General features: G+C 45.1%; 1 protein-coding gene across 13 annotated transcripts in view; it reads left to right on the forward strand.

Moving 5' to 3' along the window:
- PTPRT (protein tyrosine phosphatase receptor type T) overlaps window positions 1-23,096 on the forward strand; it is a 1,128,767-nt gene that overhangs the window by 1,056,795 nt on the left and 48,876 nt on the right. For all 13 annotated transcript variants that reach the window (XM_032295649.1, XM_032295654.1, XM_032295655.1 and 10 more), the window contains one exon: window positions 15,960-16,036. In XM_032295649.1, coding sequence (XP_032151540.1) covers window positions 15,960-16,036 — 77 coding nt within the window. The remainder of the gene's footprint in view (window positions 1-15,959; window positions 16,037-23,096) is intronic.

The following is a 23,096-nucleotide window of genomic DNA, read 5'->3' on the forward strand; positions in this document are numbered from 1 at the left end:
ACCCGAATTCACCGAGTACTCGGGACATGTCCTGTGGGGACATGGAATAAGGCAGGCTGGTGGGGAGAGGTGAGCGTGATCAGATATCCATTTTGGAAAGATCACTAAGGTAGCAGATATGGAAGGGGAAGGCTGCTAGCAGAGGATCAGTCAGCAGGCCCCTGCAATAGTCTTACTAAGGGATGATGGGGCCCGAACAAAAACAGTGACAGTAACTTGTGTGTGACAGGTGCATAGTATTCAGTTCTGGGAGGTGAGGAAGAGAGAGACTGCCACAGAACTGAATGCCACGCATAGGAAACACACAAGTATTGTCACTGCCAAATATTGGTAGGTACAGCCTTCAAAGTAGCATAAATACAGAGAAGGCAAAGTTATCTCGTACAAAACGCTAAGCATGTATTCTGATTAGAACAGGAGTCTACGACAGCCTTTGTCTGACTCAGTGTTACCAACCTGCACCTTTTGACATCTCACCAATGGTGTGAGGAGCATCTCCTGGTCTCAGCTCACAGAGTAACCCAGTTCATCCAAAAGAAAAAAAAAAAAGAATCCTGAATGACAAGTTATTTCTAGCACAATTCAGAGTTTTGTTTTGTTTTGTTTTAACTGTCTAGACATTGCCTAAGAAAAAACTTGGAGGAAGAAAGAGTAAGATCCAGGCAGATTGTAAAGGAAGAAAAAGGCAGAAGTTTTAGCTTAGCTGTTTCCTGTGCTGATTTAGGAATGGGCTATGAATGGTAGAACTAATCAGAAAACATTTATAATTTGTCTCTTGGAAGATGGTAATTCAGACAGTAAGATTTCTTGCAAGTGAAGTGTTGAGAAGCGATATTCAAACAATCAGCAAACATGTATTAAGGCTTGTGACATGGGGCCTCCTCTAAGCAGGCCCTGTGATGGGCATTCGGGGGTGCAGTTCCTGCTCCTGGGGAGCCCCCACCCCGACACAGGGAACTGCTTGCCCTGACTGGTCCCTGGTATTCTTTGCTCCTGCACTGTGTATACTGTGCCCTAAAATATATAGTCACTTATCTATTCTTCATATCAGACTGTGAGTTCAGATAGGGTCTATAAAATTATATGTGACCTTAGTCAATCACTCTAACTCCTAGTCTCTGTAAAACAGGTTTTAAAATGTCTTTTTCCTAGGGATGTGGCACAGATAAGAAAAAAATGACGGCCCGGCACAGTGGCTAACGCCTGTAATCTCAGCACTTTGGGAGGCTGAGGCAAGCAGATCCGTTGAGCTTAGGAGTTCAAGACCAGCTTAGGCAACATGGCAAAAACTCATCTCTACAAAAAGTACAAAACATTAGCTGGGCGTAGTGGTGCATGCCTGTAGTCCTAGCTACTCAGAGGGCTGAGGTGGGAGGATCACTTAAGTCTGGGAGGTGGAGGCTGCAGTAAGCCACGATTGCATCACTGCATTTCAGCCTGAGTGAGAGAGTGAGACTCTCTCTTAGGAAGGAAAGAAGGAAGGGAGCAAGGGATGAAGGGAGGGAAGGAGGGGGGAAGGGGGAAAGAGGGGAAGGGAGAAAGCAGGGAGGGAGGAGAAGAGGAAGGAAAGGGAAAAAAGAGAAAGAAAGAGAGAACATTTAAAAAAATGACTAGAGCCCAGTAAAGGGACCCTGAATCCTTGGGAGACTTAGATACCCACCCAGGCTGGGCTACCTATCCAGCCCAAGCCCAGGGTGGCCTGAGGTCAGAAGGCATGCTCTGTATCTCCCCTGGGCTGCCACGCAGCAGCCTGCCCCAAATCATCATCAGCTCTCACTTGACATTGCCCAGCCTCCTTTCTGGTTGCTCCACAGCTAATTTGTCCCCAACTTTTTGCCTGTCTGATCCCTGATAGAAGCCAGAAAAACTTCTTTGAAACATGAATTGAATGATGTCATTTTCCTACTGAAAACCCTTCAAATGATATTCCTTCACTCTTCAGTTTTCCCGATAGAAAGGCCCTCGGCTGTCTTTCCAGTCTCATTTCACACTCTATTGCAGCCTCCTCCATGAAGCCACACTGGCTTTCCTTCAGTTCCTTGAGCTCCCCATCCCCTTCCATGTGACAGGGCCTTTGCACATTCTGTTCTATTAAAGTGCCCTTCCTTCCTCTCTTTGACCTCCTAAGGTCCATATTTTCTTCAGATCTCAGCTCAGTCATCCCTTGCTTAGGGAATTCTTCTGATCCTTCAAATATGTTCAAACCCTACTATTCACTCCTAGAGCACAATGTCTGTCTTCTTAGCCTTCGTCATTATTGTGGCTTCACAGGCATTTGGAGGAAGGTTGATGCCCGTGTCCATCGCTAGACTAGATGCTCCGTGGCGGCAGGACCACGACCGCCTTCCACTTCGGTTTCCTCCCACCTGACCTATAGCTGGTGCCCCGTTAATAGGAACTGAATGTGGGAGAGACTCTAAAGGGCATGAGCAGTGGCCTCTTGTCTCTGCTTCCCAACTATTATAGAGAACACTCGGAAACGAGGACTGGGGAAAGCTGGGCTGCATGGCACTTGGAACAAGGACGTTCCAGTAAGGAAGAAGATACGGAGCCTGAATGGAGAGTGGTGAGATGGGGCACAGGAGACACAGAAGGACAAGAACAGTCTAACCCCTCTGAGAGCTGCTTCTGAGAAGGCAGGATTCCAGGAAGTCAGGAAAAATAATGAAGGAGATGAGAACGCCAGCACTGGGACTGCAGAAGGTGTCATCAGTGTCCCACCTACTTCCCACGGCCTCACTGCCTCACTGTGAGCAGCACCCAGCTGGCAGGGTGGGTGTGCAGAGCCAGGATGAGGGTGAGACATGCAGGGAGATACCCACGCTCAGCTGTTGACCCTGCATGGGCACAACTCTGGGAGCGCACCCCTCCTTAAAGCCCATGCCTGAGGCTCTGAGCTCATTTCACCCTAGCCCTGCCCTGCCTGCATCTCTTAGACTGAGGACTTTCTCCAAAGCTGGGAAAGGAGGCTCTGCCCAGGCCTAGGCAGCCTGCAAATCCTGAAGGGTTAATACCCCCAGGAGAAGCCCTCCACCACGAAATACCCCAGGTTCTTCACCGTTCCCCTGAAGCATATGTTCTCCACCTTCCCCCAGAGTTCCCACAGGGATGAGGATGCAGCTACCTGTGGTCCTAATGGGCTTGAAAACTCACCCTTAATAAGCTGCCTTCTCTTCCCTGTCATGCATCCCCCCTTTCCGACTGGTATTCCTGTCTCCTCCTACATAAACTGCTTGGACTAAAATCTCTGTCTTAGATCTACTTCTGAGAAACCCAAATGGAGGCAAAGAGAATTCAAGCATCTTGACCATACCACTTTGATGGGTTTAAATCAACCAGAATCTTTCTAATTTAAGGGTCAATAATTCTGCAAGAGATCAGGGCCAGAGCAGGTCTGCATTCAGTGCTGAAAGGGGACAGTGCCGAGGTAACCAGTGAATTCAGAAAGCAGCACAAGACATAAAGGGGAATAAAGAAAAAAAAGAAAATGATAAAAGAAAAAAATAAAAACAACCCTGGAATTGAAATGGGATATGTAAAAAAGAAACAGCCCCAAGGAATGGAAAGTGTTCCTGCCCTTGTATGTGTCCCTCCCAAAGGCAAAGCCTGCCGCAGCTCGATAAATAGAAATATTCTTGGTGCAAGAAGAAAACTGGCTGTGATTAGCATCTTAAGGAGCCCAGAGCACTGCCAGGCTGGAGTGGGGGACAAAGGCCCAGGCCAGGGAGAACAGAAAAGATTAAAGGGGACGAGTAGGAGGGGGGCACTGCCTGCAAATGAAACAACGAGAGACCTTGGCGAAATATCCCCTTTCTTCCGAGTGATTCTATTTAGAATTTAGTAATAGAGACAGTGGGGTTTCTAGGGAGTGGAAATGGAAAGGAAGTGAAAGGGAAGGAAATGAATGGGTAAAATAAGAACAAAGAGTCCTTTGCTTCCAAGTAACTCTAGGGCAGAGACTTGGCAAGGGGAAATTAAAGAATCCCAAAGCCTTCTCCATGTAAAGTTTTAGAGGTGCTTTCTGGACTGGCAGGAAGGAGCTGAGGCTGAGAAGAGGGAAGGATCACAGGGTTGCGAATGTTACGAAATGAGGCCCCCTTCTGGGGTCAGTCAGGATCCCAACGGGAAACAGATGGGACCCTCCAATAGGGTAGTTAGAGGAGAATTAAGACGTTCTTTATAAAGGTGTAATTTAGATGTAGAAAGACTACGAGGGGTCCAGGCATGGTGGCTCACAATTGTAATCCTAGCACTTTGAGAGACTGAGGTGGGTGGATCACAAGGTCAGGAGATCAAGACCATCCTTGCTAACATGGTGAACCCCCACCCCATCTCTACTAAAAATACAAAAAGTAGCTGGGCGTGGTGGTCAGTGCCTGTAATCCCAGCTACTTGGGAGGCTGAGGCAGGAGAGTGGCTTGAACCCAGGAGGCGAAGGTTTCAGTGAGCCAAGAACGTGCTATTGCACTCCAGCCTGGCGACAGAGCGAGACTCCGTCTCAAGAAAAAAAAAGAAAAGACTACAAGGGATAGTGAATTACCTTGGGGCTAAATTCCATCCTCAAACCATGATAGATTAGGTAGGCAGAGGTTACCAGGACCCTAACAGTGATGAACTGACCAGAGGTGGGTGTGACCTTTGGTGGCCAGGCAGCTACCTGTGATGATCCCAACAAGGAGTGCTGAAGGAGTAAGTACCTCCATCACACTCTCCTCCCTCCACCTAATCTTCTGCCTGTGCTTTCCACTGGCTGAGCCCAACCAGAATCCAGAGAACAGGGGATCTGTTGACCTAATCCAGTGGTTCTCAAAAATAATGCCTAGAGCAGCGGCATCAGCGTTATCTGGGAACTCAATAGAGGTTCTGATTCTTGGGCTCCACCCTAGACCTACTGAATCAGAAATTCTGAGGAGAGAGTCTAGCAAGCCGTATGTTTAAAAGCCCTCTAGGTGATACTGATGCATATGCAACTTTGAGAACACCCAATCTTGGTCGTAGCAATCAGCCTCCTGGATTAGAGAGCCAGATAAAGAAGTGGAGAGGGGGTCTGAAGGCACACAGGATACCAGCACATTTTCTGAAACTTCTCTTCCCCTAGACTAGGAAAAGCCACTAGGCTCAGGTGTACTGTGGTCTTAGACATCAGGTCAGGCAGCCCAGGCTGTCACCCCCAGTTCTGTTGTTGACCTTGAGCACAATCATTTCACCTCTCTGACCTTCAGTTTCTCACCTGTCAGATGGCTCTAGGGCAGCTCTCAGGATGGAGAGGCCAAATTAAGCTGAACAGGTATTAAATATGAATCCTGTGTGGTCCCTTAAGTCACAGACTTTAAAGTCTAGATGAGTTATTGTAGCCTTTTTGAGTTCACAGACAAGAAGAGATGGCCCAGAGATGGAGTGCGCCCTGCCCAAGGTCACACAGCAAGTCTGTAGAACAGCCATGACCGGAGCTGTGGTCTCTTGCCTGCCAGGGTGGCACATGTTCCTTACCAAAGATCCTTTCTGCATCAAGTTACATCCATGTTCTTGGGGGAGAATGTGTTGCTAAGGCCCAGTCTCAGAGCAGATGAGCTCTTCAAAGAGGCCCATTTTTTCCAGAAAGAGGTGGGGCTGTGGTATGCAGAGAGGACCCACTCCTAGAGAGGAACTCAGGTTCAAAACAAAACCGAGAGGCCTTTACTCACAGCAGGTTTCTCTGCTGATTCCTGGGGAGACAGAGCTGGGGTGACAGAATGGGTGCTTTGTTCAATGCTCCTGACTCTTAGCCTCCATTCCCCTTCACTCTCTCTGAGCGTGGCCCTTGCCTGGGCCCTACAGACGCCTTGTGGTGCAGAAAACATTGGTATCCTGCCATATCCCCTAGCACTCACTACTTGCATGGGTGCTAGTGCTAATTCAAATTGCCAGCACCTTTGCTTCTTTCCCTGAGGACTTTTTCTGGCCACTGGAGCCTTCTCTGCTTTCTTGCAGGGCAGGCCCAATGAGCCAGAATATTAAATGTCCCCAGAACCTGCCCTCGGTCAATGACTGATGGAGTGGGTATATACATATCCCAGCTCCCTCTCCACTGAAGTGGAATGACTTGGAGGTGCACATTCTTCTCTGATGGTCTCCCAGAGCTCCTCTGCTGAATTAAGCCCCAGTTGGCCACATGGCAACTTGCTGGATGACACACCCCTATTAGATTTCTTCTTTCTCTGACTCACTTCCCGCTCCCCTCCTGGTGTGTCCTGGGATTACCTCCCACATGAACTACTTGCATCCAAATACATATCTCAGGTTCTTCTGAGGAAATCCAAATAAGAAGCCTCCCTCCCTCCCTTCGGAAAGGCCCCTCAGTGGGGCAGTGCCTGGATGGCATCCTTAGGACACAGGTGGTCCTCGCCCCTCTCTTCTTCAGTTTCCTTTAGTCCCTTGAAGTTTGCATCTACCGGAGCAGCTCTTCCCAGGGACCCACAAAGGGGAGCTTTCCAATTTCAGCCAGCATGGGTCTGGCAGGACAAGGAGGTATGCAGAATGTCGGGCTGTCTCTGCGTCATGCCCAAGCCACCCTCACTTGATAATGGTAATTCAATCAAGATTGAATGTGCAGACCTTTAGCTTCAATGAGGCACCCAGGCAGTCTCAGCAGAATTACCTGCCTCCTCCTTATCCACTCTTGCAAGATGATACCATTAACATTTCCAATACTTGTAGGAAATGGTTTTTCAGATCCACAATTCATTGTAATGAGTTAAATCTCTTTTCTCTGAAAAAAAAAATGCACTGTTCCTTACCCTCCATAGTGCCCAGAAGACAGGAAGAAATAATATCAAGTATCCAAATAATATTCCCTTCCCGTCCCCACCTCTTGGAAGTGATTCTCTCTTTAAGTGGATGTGGCTTGAGATGACTAGTTTACTGGGCTGTCTTTGATGATGGACGGAGGGAGAAGGCGTAGTGCTTTGTTCTGAGAGTTAGAGCTGTATGAAGGAGGAAAGTGAACCCTCTCTCGGGGGTGGGTATGAGACCTTAGTGGAATGAAAACCAGTGTTGGAGACTGAGAACTTGGAGGGAAGTGAGAGCTGGAGAGGTGTGGCATAGAAGGGCATGGAGGTAATGGATCTCAGGATTCCAGGAGGAGTAAGGCCCCTACAACTCTATAAAGATGCCCTCATCCTTATACCTTCTCCTGAGGTATTAAACTTTTTGGAGTCTTGAATTCCTCATTCATGAAATGGGATGATGATATATACCTTACTGGGTTACTATGAGAATCAAATGGCATAGCATCCCTATGGCATTTGATTAGTGCCTGGAACATCTTACACTTTCCATGCAGGTAAATTTCCGTACCTCACCACCCGGCCCAAGGTGAGTCTCTCATCTTATGGCCCATTTCCAGTAAGATCTTCTGGTCTTTCCCAAGACAGAGTGAAGTGAATAACCGGAGCATCTGTGCTAAATAACTAAACATTGGTTTGTATACTCAAACATGGATGTGTATCAAAATCACCTGGAGGGCTTATTAAAATGCACATTGCTGGATCCCACCCCACAGTTTCTGATTTAGTGAATCTCAGCTGGGGCCCAAGAATTTGCATTTCTAACAAGTTTTCTGGTGCTGCCGATACTATTGGCCCAGGTCTAGAATAAAAATGAAACTGAATTTATATATTTGTGCAAATTTCTTACAACATAGCGGGTGTGTTCATATTTTATACCTTTTAATCCTTGCAGCAAGTCTACACAGATATATACAATTTGGATATTATAGCTGGGTAAGTAAAAGCTCAGGGGAGGTGGTAACCTGCCCCAGGTGAAACGGTAAGGGTGTGACAGGCCTCACACCTGCCTTCAGACCCCACCCAATCCATAATCTTCCTTCTGCTAATGGCAAGAATTGGCTGCCAATCTTTGGAAGGGATAAGCTGAGTCTATAGTTGTGCTGAGGGGTCAGCTATGAGGAGAGGAAAAAAATTGAGGCCAGGATCCAGGCACAACCGCTAGCTTTGGATGGAGGTGTTCTTTGAACATGCAAAGGCCCTGTGGTCAGAGTGAACATAGTGCAATTTGAGCAACTGAAAGAAGGCCACCGTTACCAGAGCAGTATGTGAAGCTAGCGAGAGAAGTCGGTCCCACACCATCAGATCATGTAAGACGTTGCGGGGTGTGCGAGGCTTTGTCCTCTGTCAGTGGTGTTCTGCAGCTGACTCATACCAGCTTGTGAGAGCAGATTGTTAAATTTTCAGGAATTTTGTGAGCTGGTTGATGCTATGTTCGTAGCTTGAAATTGGTTACGGTGGGAGTATTTACACCACAGACATCAGCAGACATTACTGATCAGGGCCTTTCTTCCCACAGGGAGCTGTTTGTTAAACATTTTCCGACATACCACTGGTCTTTGACCTCAAGCGAGGAGCAGCAGATAGATTGCAAACTGAGTGACGATGTTCTCCTAGACTTGTGTTAAAGGGAGCTCTTTGAATCTCTTTCTTGGTACTGCATCTCTCTTCTACCTTCTGCCACCAGTTCCTGCCTCCCCACAGCCAGCTTTTGCCCACCTCTCACCTCAACTGAGAGCGGGGGAGCCAGGCTCCTGCACCTTCCTCTCGCCTCATTGAGGAGTTTGCTTCCCCTCCACATGACTCTCCTTAACTCCTCTCCTTGTCTTGAATATCAAACAAGGAGTACCAAATTAGCTGTTTTTCAAGCTTGCAAAATGTAGATAGAGCATAATGAACATTCTGGGCTGCTTGTAAATTACCTCGTATAAACGCCTTCACATCGCCTGCCGCCCCATCTTTCTCCATGTGCATGTGGGTAAACACAATTTTTTATCCTTCTAATTATATAAAGTTAGAAGAAGAAGGGGACACAGAATAATATTAGCATCTCCCAGAAGGAATAAATAAACCATGAGGACACTGCCACTCCTTGCAATGCCTTTCCGGTGGACCTACAGCCGAATTCCACCCTTTAGTGAACACACACAATAGTTATTTGCCTCTGCAGATAGATGGATCTGTATTTGGTACAGAGGGCAAATGGAGAGCACCAAGTGTCTAAGTGTCTCTGCTATTAGTTCACTGCCTGCCTCCCATTCAGCCCCCAAAACCATAATTTTTTAAGCACCTGCTGTGTACCAGGCGTTGTCCTAGTATTTTTCTTTAGAGCGGTTTTAGTTTTACAGAAAAACTGAACAGAAAGTACAGAAAGTACACTGTTTCCCATGTACTCCCTCCCACCCATGTACTGTTTCCCCTATTATTAACATCTTGCATTAAGATGTGTGGTACATTCATTTACAATTAATTTACTAATATTGATTTAGTATTAGCTAAAGTCCATAGTTTACATTTGGGTTTGCTTTTTACATTGTACAGTTCTATAGGATTTGACAAATGTACAGTGACATATATCCACTATTGCAGTATTATATAGAATAGTTTTACTGTCTTAAACATCCTCTGTGCTTCACCTATTCATCCTTCCCTCCTCCCAAGCCCTTTGAAACTACTGATCTTTTTACTGTGCCTATAGTTTTATCTTTTCTAGAATGTCATATAGTCAGAATCATACAGTATGTAGCCTTTTCAGATTGGCTTCTTTCACTTAGCAATATGCATTTAAGTTTCCTCCATGTCTGTTGTGGCTTAATAACTCATTCCTGCTTATCACTGAACCTTACTCCATTGTATGGATATCTAATGAATGTTTTTTGACATACAGTGGGGTTATATCCCCATAAACCCATAAGTTTAAAATATCGTAAGTCAAAAATGCTTTTAATATGCCTAACCTGCCAAACATCATAGCTTAGCCTAGCCTACCTTAAACATGCTCAGAACACTTACATTAGCTTATAGTTGGGCAAAATTATCTAACACAAAGTACATTTTATAATAAAGTATTGAATATGTCGGGGAATTGATTGAATACTTTGCCAAAAATGAAAAACAGAATGGTTATATGTGTACTCAAATTATGGTTTCTACTAAATGCATATTGCTTTGGAACTATCATAAAGTCAAAAAATCATAAGTCTAATCATCCTAAGTGAGGGACCGTCTGCTCCACAATTTGTTTATCCATTCACCTATGGAAGGATATATCGGTTGCCTCTCAAGTTTTTGCAATTTTAAGTAAAGCTGCTACAAATATCCATGTGCAGGTTTTCCTGTGGACATAAGTGTTCACCTCATTTGGGTAAATACCAAAGAGTGCAATTGCTGGATATAATATGGTAAGAGTGTGTTTGGTTTTGTAAGAAACTGTCAAACTGTCTTCCAAAGTCAAGGTACCATTTTGCATTCCCACCAGTGGTGAGTGACAGGTCTTGCTGTGCCACATCCTCCCCAGCCTTTGGTGTTGTCAGTGTTTTGGATTTTGGCCAGCCTAATATGTATGTAGTGGTATCTTCTTGTTTTTAATTCACAATTTCTTAACGACACATGATGTTAAACATCTTTTCATATGCTTATTTGCCATCTGTGTATCCTCCTTGATTAGGTGTCTGTTCAGATCTTTCTCCCATTTTTTAATTGGGTCATTTGTTTTCTTACTGAGTTTTAAGAGTTTCTTGTGTATTTTTGATACAAGTCCTTTCTCAGATACGTGTTTGGCAAATATTTCCTCCCAGTCTGTGGCTTGTCCTCTCATTTGTTAATGTCCTAGCACTTGCACACCTACATTTTCTCATTTAATCCTCAAATGCCTACATGTTGAGAGTTACATAGTGTTGGCTCCATTTTGCTGAGGAAACCAAAGCTAAGAGAGATCAGTTGACTTGCTAGGTAATGGAGCTAAGATTTGAAGCCAAGTCTGATCACAGCTCCACATTTCACATCACATATTAAAAGTTTGTCTCGCCTGGGCACCGTGACTCACACCTGTAATCCCAGCACTTTGGTAGCCTGAGGTGGGAGGATCACAAAGTCAAGAGATCAAGACCATCCTGGCCAACATGGTAAAATCCTGTCTACTAAAAATACAAAAGTTAGCCGGGAGTGGTGGTGCGTACCTGTAGTCCCAGCTACTTGGGAGGCTGAGGCAGGAGAATCACTTGAACCCAGGAGGCGTAGGTTGTGGTGAGCCGAGATCACACCACTGCAGTCCAGCCTGGCGACAGTGAGACTCCGTCTCAAAAAAAAAAGTTTGTCTGATTTGACATAAATTAGCTGTGTGGGCATTAATTTTGGTTACATCATAATAAAACACGCTTCCACTGTTCCAGAAAAGAAGCACTGTATTAGGCTGCTCTGCAGAGCCCAGCATGATTCCTTGAGTCTTGGTGGCTTCATAGGGCATGAAAAGCCCTATGAAATCTAACCCTCCCTACCCCCCCATCTCTCCCCCATTGCTCCCCTCACACTCTGCTTTCCCAGGACAAGAGACCCTTGCAGCTCTCCCACTGTGTTTGCTTTTTTCAGGGTATCTGCCTTCACCCCAGCCATTCCCTCTGATGGAAAGACTTCCTCATTGTGCACTAGTCAAACCTGACTCATTTTTAACTCCTCATTCACATGACACTACACAAAGCCCTCTAGTCCCCATCTTCTGGATTTGGAAGTTTTGCTTCTGCATACGGTCTGTCTCCACTAAATTGACAAATTCCTTAAACATGAATATCACATTTAATAGCACTTTCTTAATCCCTTCAACTAGCCTGGCACATAGTAGGTGTGCAGTAAACACATTCTTAATAAGTGAAGGAGAGATGTTGTCAAACACCATCCTCTGGTGGCTAGAGGTTCCCTTCGTCTGTAAGAATGCTTAACTAGAATAAATAAGTTTGTTTTTGTTTTTAATCATTTTTACTTTTCGGTTTTTCAATTTCATTTTCTTTTTTTTTTCCCCCATTTATTTATTTTATTGCATTTTAGGTTTTGGGGTACATGTGAAGAACATGCAAAATTGTTGCATAGGAACACACGTGGCAGTGTGATTTGCTGCCTTCCTTCCCGTCACCTACATCTGGCATTTCTCCCCTTGCTATCTCTCCCCAGCTTCCCACCCCCCACCATCCCTCCCCTATTTCCCCCCAACTGACCCCAGTGTGTCGTGCTCCCCTCCCTGTGTCCATGTGTTCTCAATGTTCAACACCCGCCTATGAGTGAGAACATGCGGTGTTTGATCTTCTGCTCTTCTGTCAGTTTGCTGAGAATGATGGTTTCCAGGTTCATCCACGTCCCTACAAAGGACCCAAACTCATCGTTTTTGATGGCTGCATAATATTCCATGGTGTATATGTGCCACATTTTCCCTATCCAGTCTATCGTCGATGGGCATTTGGGTTGGTTCCAGGTCTTTGCTATTGTAAACAGTGCTGTAATGAACATTCGTGTGCACGTGTCCTTATAGTAGAACGATTTGTAATCCTTTGGATATATACCCAGTAATGGGATTGCTGGGTCAAATGGAATATCTATTTCTATGTCCTTGAGGAATCGCCACACTGTCTTTCACAATGGTTGAACTAATTTACACTCCCACCAACAGTGTAAAAGTGTTCCTATTTCTCCACATCCTCTCCAGCATCTGTTGTCTCCAGATTTTTTAATGATCGCCATTCTAACTGGCGTGAGATGGTATCTCAATGTAGTTTTGATTTGCATTTCTCTGATGACCAGTGATGATGAGCATTTTTTCATATGTTTGTTGGCCTCACGTATGTCTTCTTTTGTAAAGTGTCTGTTCATATCCTTTGCCCACTTTTGAATGGGCTTGTTAGTTTTCTTCTTGTAAATCTGTTTTAGTTCTTTGTAAATTCTGGATATCAGCCCTTTGTCAGATGGGTAAACTGCAAAAACTTTTTCCCAATCTGTTGGTTGCTGATTCACTCTAATGATTGTTTCTTTTACTGTGCAGAAGCTGTGGAGTTTGATTAGGTCCCATTTGTCTATTTTGGCTTTTGTTGTCAATGCTTTTGGTGTTTTGGTCATGAAGTCCTTGCCTACACCTACGTCCTGAATGGTTTTGCCTAGATTTTCTTCTAGGGTTTTTATGGTGTTAGGTCTTATGTTTAAGTCTTTAATCCATCTGGAGTTAATTTTAGTGTAAGGTGTCAGGAAGGGGTCCAGTTTCTGCTTTCTGCACATGGCTAGCCAGCTTTCCCAACACCATTTATTCAACAGGGAATCTTTTCCCCATTGCTTGTTTTTGTCCGGTTTGTCAAAGATCAGGTGGTTGTAGATATGTTGTGTTGCCTCTGAGACCTCTGTTCTGTTCCATTGGTCTATATCTCTGTTTTGGTACCAGTACCATGCTGTTTTGATTACTGTAGCCTTGTAGTTCAATTTCATTTTCTATTTTAAAAATTCCCTTTCAACATTTTAAACCAGAATCTCTGTTTCCAGTGCTGTGGGACCCAGGGGCAGGCATAACTCAACAAATAAAGGAGATTTCTGAATCAGTAAGTCATAATGAGACCATTGAGTGAAAACACAATGTGCATTTTCACTTTTTTAAGGCCTACAGCTCCTGGAACTGCTAGTAACAGAGGCCTGATGCCCTGGGCTGAGAGTCAGGTGCCAGGCTTTGTCTGAGTTCCAGCCTGCTAGATGAGCTGTCCCCCAGGAAGTCCTCCTCTCTGGAGCTAGAATCCTGCAGGAACTGCGGAGCAGCTGTTTACACAGATTCCATCTGTAGCGGCTGTGAGATACCTGAGGCTGGCGGGCAGCAAGTTATGTGGGCATAGTAGGGTTTCAGGGTCAGATAAACCTAGGAGAGAAATTCTATATCTGCCACTCACATGACGCATAACTTCAGAAACTTGCTTAATCTTTCTGAACCCCAGTGTCTTCATCTGTGAAACGGGAAGGCTCATAATACCATATCGTTCTGGTATCTTTATAATAACCTATAGGGCTATTTTGAGGCATAAATGATTGAGTGAGATAATGTGTCTAAAGTCTCCGGTACCTACCATGGATCCAATAAAGCTTAACTTCAAACTCCCCCCATGTCACACTCCACTCTCCCACCTACCCAAAGGGATTGCTTAGACCACCCACCTGCTCCCTCTAGTTGCTTCTACTGGAACTTTTCCCCCTGATGAGTAAGAAAAGTGGCATTTAGTATAAGTCACTGTCTAGCACATTGCCTGCCTGCCACATGGAAGATACTCAATGAATGATTCTTAAGTTAATGAATAGATATGGGGTGTATCTTATACCAGCCCTAGGCCTGTTTGTCCACAATAGGACCCATTCCTTACCTTCTCCCACTCTACTGTGTATTGCAGGTAACTGACCCCTGTAGGTTGCATTTCTCAGGCTCTCTTGTCAGCTGTCAAGATTTGGCCAAGGACATGCACTGGGAGACTGGAGAGAAGGAAGAAGGGAGAAGCCAGGGTATTACAACTACAGTTGCCTTCCTTAGCAGCAAGGGAAGCTCCTCCTTGTCTCTAGCTCCTACCAGAATCCCACGGTGGCTTTAGGTTCCAGCAGGTGGCCCCAGCTCCTGAGCACTGCTAACTCCACTGCCTCCCTCCATCCCTTCAGCCCAAGGGCAGGCAGTGTCTCCTTGTTGCTGCTGATCTCTGAATTTCTCCACTCTTCTATCTGGCTGCTCAACTCTTCTGTCACCCAGGCAACCACTTCTCTGTAGTTAATTCCCTCTGCTGGGTATATTTGAAGTGATTTCTAACATTGTGCTTACACCCCCTTTGGAAGCAGGAGCCACTGAACCCAGAGTTAAGAGTACTTCACTCTTCTCTGCTTCACCATTCACTGGCCATGTGGCCAGTCAGGCTTTCTGGGGCCTCAGTTTCCTCATTTGTAACCAGGGGCTAACAGAACCCATCCTACTTCTTTCCCACAGGGTCACTTGAGAACCCAATGAAGTCATCCAATTATACATTTTCCATGTACTTATAGAGTACCTGCTGTATGTCAGGACCCTTTGAAGGTGCGGAAGATGGAACAGGAAGTAAGACATAATGTCCCAGTTCTCAAGGGAGTCTTGGTTAGTTGCAATAAATGTGCCTTGTAAACTTCAGAGTGCTGTATAATTCTAACAGGGTAAGCCAACCTGACCTCCTCCTCCTCAACTCCCAGAAAACCCTTGGGGATTTCAAGAGCTCCCTAGCCCAGTTCCTAGGGACCCCATTCCTGCCCTAGAGGAAGGTGAATTAGAATGCAGTGACTGCACAACGATATGTGCACAGTGACCCGGATAGCAAAGCAGGGCCCCTCCTTCCAATCAGACCCAACCATTGTTTCACTGTGTGTGTCTATTAGCATGTCAGAGCTCACTTAATTAATTGTAAAGGATTATCTTGATTCTTCTGCTGTACTAGTTTTCTTTTAATGGTTTTTATTTGGTGTTATTTGAAGTAAGCATGCTATAAAATAAAGCCTGCAAATCTTGTTTATGTCTAGGTTGTGTTTGAAAAGGTATCCTCTATAACACAAAGTTTAGTTATTGATGGCCTCTTTAATAATGATTTAGTCAGCCTCACTTTAATAATAGTATTGATAACAATATATGGATAAATACAATCTATTTGCAACAGTACTCCAAGGGGCAAAAGAAAAGCAATGTGTGCATGTGTGGAAGATAGGTAAACTTGCTGTTTTTAACCAACATGAAAATGGAGTATATTAATCCAGATGCAACACTCTCCTGTCCTGAGCATTTTTATATGGTCTCTCTCACATTGTTCTACGAAGCAGGTATTTCCATCCCTGTTTTAATGATTAAATCACTAAGACTTAAGCAGGTGACTAATCCAGTTAGCTAATGACAAAATCAGAAGGGAAAGTAGAAAAAGGAGAAGTGCTTACCTCCCTGAGCCTCCACTTCCTCTTCTATAAATGGGAATAGTAACTGAGGGTGGTGTTGAGGGTTAAATGAGAGAGTAGCGTGATGCCTGATATGCAGTCACTAATAAACAGTAGCTCTAAAGGAGGACGTAACTGCCTCCTCACCCTAAGGCCTCTTATCAACCATCCCCTTGATTTCTGCTTTCTCTGCAGACGACCATTCCCGGGTGAGGCTGCTGGTACTGGATGGAGACCCGCACTCTGACTACATCAATGCCAACTACATTGACGTGAGTGTCTTCATGGGGCTGGGAAGCCAGGGTCTGGGGCTAGCTTTTGCAGACTCAAAATCTGTGGTTTACCCCAAACTCCCCTCCAGAAGGTGGCCCTTCCAGAGCAATCTGGATCCTCCATGATATGTGTAACTAGTATAACCCAAGGTGACTGTCCATCTAACACGGCATCCTCTTTCGGGCTGGCTGTAGTAGCCTACTCTATGGGACCTCAGAATAAGTGATAGTCTTATTCACCCCATTTATTCATTTGTACGGATGTCTGTTGATCCATTCCTTCATCCACATAAACGCACGACCATTTATGCAACAAAAATTTTGAAGTGCCTGCTGTAAACTGTATACTAGATGCTATGGGAACCATAATGCTAAAAATACCATGGTCTCTACCCTCTAAAACCTTTGCAGGGAGATAACGTGCATATCAGTAATTCCAGGGCAAAGCAGAAAGTGGTTAAGTGTCATAAGTACAGATAACATGCTGCAGAGATTCAGAGGTAGGGAAAAATATCAATTCTCCCATCAGGAATGCAAAATAGGATGTAAATCAAAGCTTCAAGCATGCAAAGGTGTGATTAAAAATCAAAAAGAGTGAAGAGGGGTCTCTGGTTAGAGAGAATAGCACAAGCCAAGGTGGAGCAACTGGAAAGGAGAAATGTAGCAGCTCCGCTTGAGAAGAGCAGAGAATATGAAACAGGAATCGTGGAAAATACTGTTGGGGCTACATCAGTGATGATTGAATGCTTAGACTTAGGAAGTGGGACTTTATCCCATAGACAAGAGGAAATATTAAAAATGTTTTATCAAGGAAGTGACCAGCTCAGAACTGAGCTTTGGGATGATTTATCTGCTACCAAGGATAAGATAGATCAGAGGGAAGAAATTCTGGAATTAAGACAACTACAACCAGTAAGGAAAGAGGCTGCTTCAGTATTCCAGAGATGACTGGGGCAGGGACTGAACTCAGACAGGAGCCAGGAAGAGTATGCACGAAAGTGAGAAAGTTTGCAAAGCAAGAACGTGGCTGCCGGGGTCAGAAGGACATCCCAATGTCACTGATTCAAGCCATGCATCTCAAGACCTCGGCTCACAGTCCATGGGTCTTGAAGAATGGCAAGGGATTCATATTGGTTCCCATTCTCTGAAATGTATTTATAGATAAGCTGTAAAGTATGGTGGTGTAGTTTGTGAATTGCCCCTTAATCTAGACTAAGCCAGATGAGTTATTAATTCAACAAATACTTAGTGAGCCTTTTACTGGTCATTTGACTGTTTGCCTTCAGATCTATTCCTTGTCCTTGCCTGTTCTGCTTTGCATTGCAGGGGTATGTGTGTGTGTGTGAGAGAGAGAGAGAGAGAGAGAGAGAGAGAGACAGACAGAGAAAGACAGGCAGACAGACAGATAGACTGGAGGATAATGGAAGGACAGTGTATTCTCTGTCTCACTCCCTTCCTTGGGCAGCAGCTCCAGCAGTGCCTGTATCCTGTCTGTGGCTCCATCTTTCCTCAAGCAGACCTGCCATAGGCCCATCTCCTGCCAGTCAGCCCCAGCTCCTGGACTCTGGTCATTTCTCTGTTTCCCGTTAACCCACTAGTTCTAAGGGTGGTTGCAGCCTCCTGCTGACCCTGATCTCTGGGTTGCCCCACTGTTCCCTGGCATCTTGGCTCCTCCATCACTTGTGTAACCAACTCCCTGTACTGAATTACCTCTGTCGGAAACACCTAGAGCAGTTTTTGTTTCCCTAACTCCACCCTAATTAACAAAGGGCTTACTACATGGCCAAGAACTGGGGCTGGAACTTCAGTGGAGTTGAAGATGGACACCATCTCTGCCGCCATGACCCTTCCAAGAAAGTTCACAGGAGATGCCAGTTCTGAATAGCTTTTCTCCAGCCCAGAGCAAGGCACTCTGAGCATGCACTCGTCATGCCAGCAGCCTGTTCCTCATACGTCCAGTATTCAATTCACAAACAAAGAGCAGACCGTCCACTGTATATGGGAAAATATTGACTTTTAAGACCAGGTCTGTAACCTAAAAGAGACTCAAGTCTGGTGAGGAAGTCAGATAACAAAATGGACCTTCACAGAGTAGGGGCTGTGGGACTGTAAAGGAAAATGGAAGCTTCAGGTTGGTGGGGAAAGGGAAGTAGCCAGTGAAGGCTCCCTGGAGGAGGTGATGTCTCAGTCCTGCCTTGGAAGATGACCTAGAGCCACCAGGCAAGACAGGTTTATAGTAACCTAAGAATTACTGATCGCCTTTCATATACCAACATCACCTTAACTAGTATCACAACTTCACAAGGTAAAGTGTCATTACTACCCGTTTCCAGATGAGTAAGCTGGCTCTCTTAAGGTTATATAACTTGTCCAAAACTATACTGCTAGGAGGTAGGGGAGGAGGGAACAGAAACCTGAGTCAAGAGCACCTCTCCCACCATACCCTGCTGTCTTTAATAACCACAGTGAGCAATGGCAACACCAGTTGGTTCTTCATGAGTCACTCTAAGGTCCTATGATGGATGGCTTAAGTAAGTCAGCTTATCAAAACTTCTTAACAACCCTTCAGGGTAGCTGTTAACATTCCCATTCTCTAGATGGGGTGGGCCGAGGTTTAGATGAATTACAAATATGTCCCAGGCCATGCAGCTGGTCAGTGGCAGAACCGGAATGGGAACCAGACCTGAATGGCTCCCAGTTACAGCATTCTTTCTCCTTCCCCTTCCCACCCACTCCCAGACACCACCTTGTAGCCAACACACAGCAAGGACTGAGTCAGCCTGTGTTGATGCAGGCTGAAGTGATTCCATCCATTTCTCCTTGACCTTGTCTGTGGCTGGGTGGATGTGACCCTAAGGGCCACGGCCCACACAGGATCTTGCCTGCCTGAGTCTCTGTATCTGGCATTCATTATTTGACTAGAATCCCCCAGCAAAAGTCATTTTTCTAGATAGGCACTCAATCCGAAGTTGAATGAGCATCTGACTACAGTCAGGGCCAAGATACACTTTAGTATTTTACAGGCAACAAATGAAACTGCTTTAAATGCAAGTTAATCTGTACAATACCAGTGCTAATTATGCCTCTGATTTCTTTCCTGTTTTATCATTACAAGGCATATTTCAAGCCTTTAAAAACAGGAAACCAGAGGTCCAGGTTAAGAGCACTGTCCAAGGTCACACAACTGAACTTCAATTCTCTGCCCACTTAGGACACACCACAACGTCCTTCTTCTCTCTGTAAGAATAGGTTCTGCAAACAGGGCAAATGTCTTCTGTTCATGCTGTCTTATTAAGGGATATTGAACTCTGGGGTGAATCTCAGTGGTTAGACTCAAGGGCTGATAGAGTCATGAATTTGGTCTTTGTTGAAGGCCTGACTGTTGAATCTAGGTCTTTTGGATTACTAGCTTTGTGATCTTGGGTAACTCACTTACCTATTATTATATCTATGATATGAGATAATGGTGCAACCCCACAAGTGTGTGATAACTGATGTAAAGTATCTGTCATGCTCTCAAAAAGAAACATAGGCTTCCTCAAAGTGGGTAACCAAGGATAGTTTAATACAGATGTGAACAGGATGAAGAGAAACCAGTAGGTTAGGATGTAGTATCTCTAGGCTGGCAATAGTAGGGAGCCCTTACCAGCCCTAGACCCAGACAAGGGAAGGGAGTAGCTTTGAGAGAGAGCTGACCTTCAAGAACTGAAGCCCTTGATTGAGCAATGAGGTCAAGCAAGCCATGGTGACCTGGCAGGGAGGAATCTAGAAGAATATATGCCCCATCCTCCTCCTGGCCTCTGAGCTCCTGCTTTTGTTCCCCATTGACTAAACTCAATTTGAAGCAGAAAGCAATGGGAGTGCATGGTGCGACCCATACAGAGCAGACCGTGGAAAGAAAGGGAAATGGAGGGACAAAGGGAAGATAACCAGCCACAAGCAACTCCTGGCACAGTTACCACTATAGAGTGAAGAGTGGAGGAACTCCATTAATTGTGAACCAACTATATACTCCAGCAAAGTTAAAATTCCTGGGGTCTCTGGCAAAACAATACTCCAGACAGCTAACTAGGCCCTCACTCCATCACCCTGGTCTCCGCCCTAGCCAGAATCCTTCCTGGCTCCCTAAAGAGCTAACTGCCCACGCTAGAATCATTTTTCCACAATTGGATCTTGACGATTCATTAAAATAACTCCATTGGGATAATGAGCTGAATGGGGCCAGCCCTGTCTCTGCCTCCGGAGGCCGTGGTCTGTTACTGTCTGAACCATCCCGCTAGTACGTTTGTTTGCACACCCGAAAATGTATTGGCCACTTAAATCTGTTATAAATTACCAGTCTGGAAATAAATATCGTATCTGGGTCCCCAGTAAGTAACAGATGCATGAGTGCAGAGTGAGATAAATGCGTTTTGGATGCAAACCTCTTTCCCATTGCTCACAGACAGATGGAGGCAGGCCCAGTGCTGGTTTGCAGTCGATCTGCGTGCTGTGTAGGTGGGACTTAAATGAACTCAAAGTTCTTTTAAGGTTAGGAAGTTTTCTATACTCACTGTTGGCGAATCCCCAGAGGAGCCCCAATTGAGCAGTACATTTCCTTTTATCTCCTTTGCTGAGGAGTCTCGTGGTTAGAATGTTTTCTCTTTGGGGACTGCGTGGGTTTTTAGAAGCCAAGGAGGGTCTCTTTACTCAGATGCAGTGTGGGGACAGGCATACAGCATGCATGCATTCAGTCAGTGTGAATTTTTCAAGGCCGGTGGCCCGGGCTGACTTCTAGATGCTAGGAACACGGCCATGAGCAAGCCAGATACACAGCCCTGGCTTCATGGAGCTCCCATTCAGCTGGGGGAGACAGACAATAATCATGTAAATAAATAAAGAATAGTATGCTACTTGGTGATAAGTTATCTAAAAAAAAGTAAGCGAGAAAAGTGGAAAGAAGCTGATGGGGTAGTCAGAGATGAACTCTCCGCAGAAGTGATTGACAGCTGAGCAGATGCCTGGATGGAGTGAGAGAGCAAGCCACTCAGTTACCTGGGGCAGACATAGCAGGCACAGGGAAGGGTGAGTGCTAAGGCCTCTGGATGGACATGTGATCCCTGTCTCTGAAGAAGGGTAAGAGCCAGTGGACAATGAAAGAATGGTAGAGAAACTGGGAATATCACTGAGGGGATGAAATGGAAGTGACAAGAAGTGTCAAGATGCCCAAACCAGGCTTAGGGAGACAATCAACCACCACCTCCTCTGAGGTGACCTCCTTGGCTGTTCAATTCCCATGGGTGCTCCACAGAGTCCCGACATCTTCCCATTAGTAGCCTTTACCCCAGTCTGCTGATGTCTGCAAGTTGTTCAGAAGCAAAGTCCACATTCGTCTGGTTCATTTTTGTATTTCCAGTGCCTTGTATATCATAGTAGGTGCTTAATTAATACCTGTTGATTGACAGTGAATGACTGTGCAAACAAATGAATTCACAAAATAGAGAATCCAAGCCATTTAACTCTACAATTAAAATGTGAATCTCTTGCTCAGAATGTTATCTCACTGAATTTCAAGTACATTAGAAGCTTCCAAATCACAGCTTCCTCCAGGGTCTCTTTTTCTTCCAGCCTAAGCATTAAGAGGATGCTCCAACTTCAGCTCAAAAACATTCATGCATGCATTTCACCAACCAGACGGCTGAAAACTGCACCCAGCTCTGGGTGGCATGTGCCATGGCCCAGGAGGAGAAAAGTCCAAAAAAAATTGCTACTCTATATGGAATTGTATTCACTGAGCATATACAAAGCTCTACTGGGCCACTCAGGAGGAAGAAGTCAGCTGTGCATCCCAGAGGAGAGCATATTTCAAGAGCAGCTTGGTGAGGCTGAAACACAGGATATGTGGGGTTGTCGGAGTGGGCATAGAGGGACAACTGGAGGTGAGGCTGGAGATAAGGATGGAGACAGATGACTAGTCCCAAGCTAAGGCATCTGGTCATTACCATGCAGGCAATAGGGTGCTGCTGCAGGCTTATAAGCAGGGTAGTGTGCAAGAGGAAGCTCATGGGGTTAGGAAGCAGCAAGGCTACAGAGCAAAACTGGAGGCCGGGAGGCCAGCTGCAGGTTGATGCTGTGGCCTCAGCCAGGGACGACGAGGGCTGTGGGAATGAGTGATGGGGATGGTAAAAGAGAGTAGACTTGAGAAACCGCATCTTTCCAGGATCTAGGAGATTATCTTCTATTCCCAAAACTACTGAAAAAACCCTTGAGTTTAATTCTTTCTTTTAGCCTGTGCAGCCCTGTCCACTTCACTTGGAGGAAAAGATAGGTCTTCCTCCCTCTTGTGTCACAGGGAAGGGTTCATTATTTCATTAACAGAAAGGAGATCTCATCATCCCAGTATCCTCTGAGAGGCCCGCATATACTTTTAGCCTTGATAGGCACTCAGTAAATAAATGTTTGCCAAATAAACAATAAAATAACAATAGCAAAGACGTACATGTTAAATCTTAGAATAGTTCCTGGCACATCGTAACTGTTGCATATCAACTCATTTCATCTGAACAACAACACTATGATGTAAATACCATTATGCCCATTATTTTTTTTTAATTTTATAGATTTAGGGGGTACAGGTGTTTTGTTACATTGATGTATTGCACAGTGCTGATGTCTGGGCTTTTGGTGTAACCATCACCTGAATAGTATACATGGCTCCTCTTACATTATTTCTCATCCCTCACCGCCCTCCTACCCTCCCACCCTTCTGAGTCACCAGCGTCTACTATTCCACACTCTGCATCCATATATGCACACTTAGCTCCCACTGTAAGTTGCGGTATTTGACTTTCTGTTTCTGAGGGGGCTTTTTTGTTTGTTTTAGATAATGGCCTCCAGGTCTATCCATGTATCTATGTTGCTTCAAAAGTCATGATTTTTGTTATTTTTTATGGCTTAGTAGTATTCCATGATGTGTGTGTATATATGTACATATACTATATCTATCTACATATGGAATACTATGTGTGTGTGTGTGTGTGTATAACATTTTCATTATTCAGTCCTCCATTGAGATGGACAT

Source organism: Sapajus apella, unplaced genomic scaffold, assembly GCF_009761245.1.
Source record: "Sapajus apella isolate SASKATOON/1434 unplaced genomic scaffold, GSC_monkey_1.0 scaffold33, whole genome shotgun sequence".
NCBI lineage: Eukaryota > Metazoa > Chordata > Mammalia > Primates > Cebidae > Sapajus > Sapajus apella.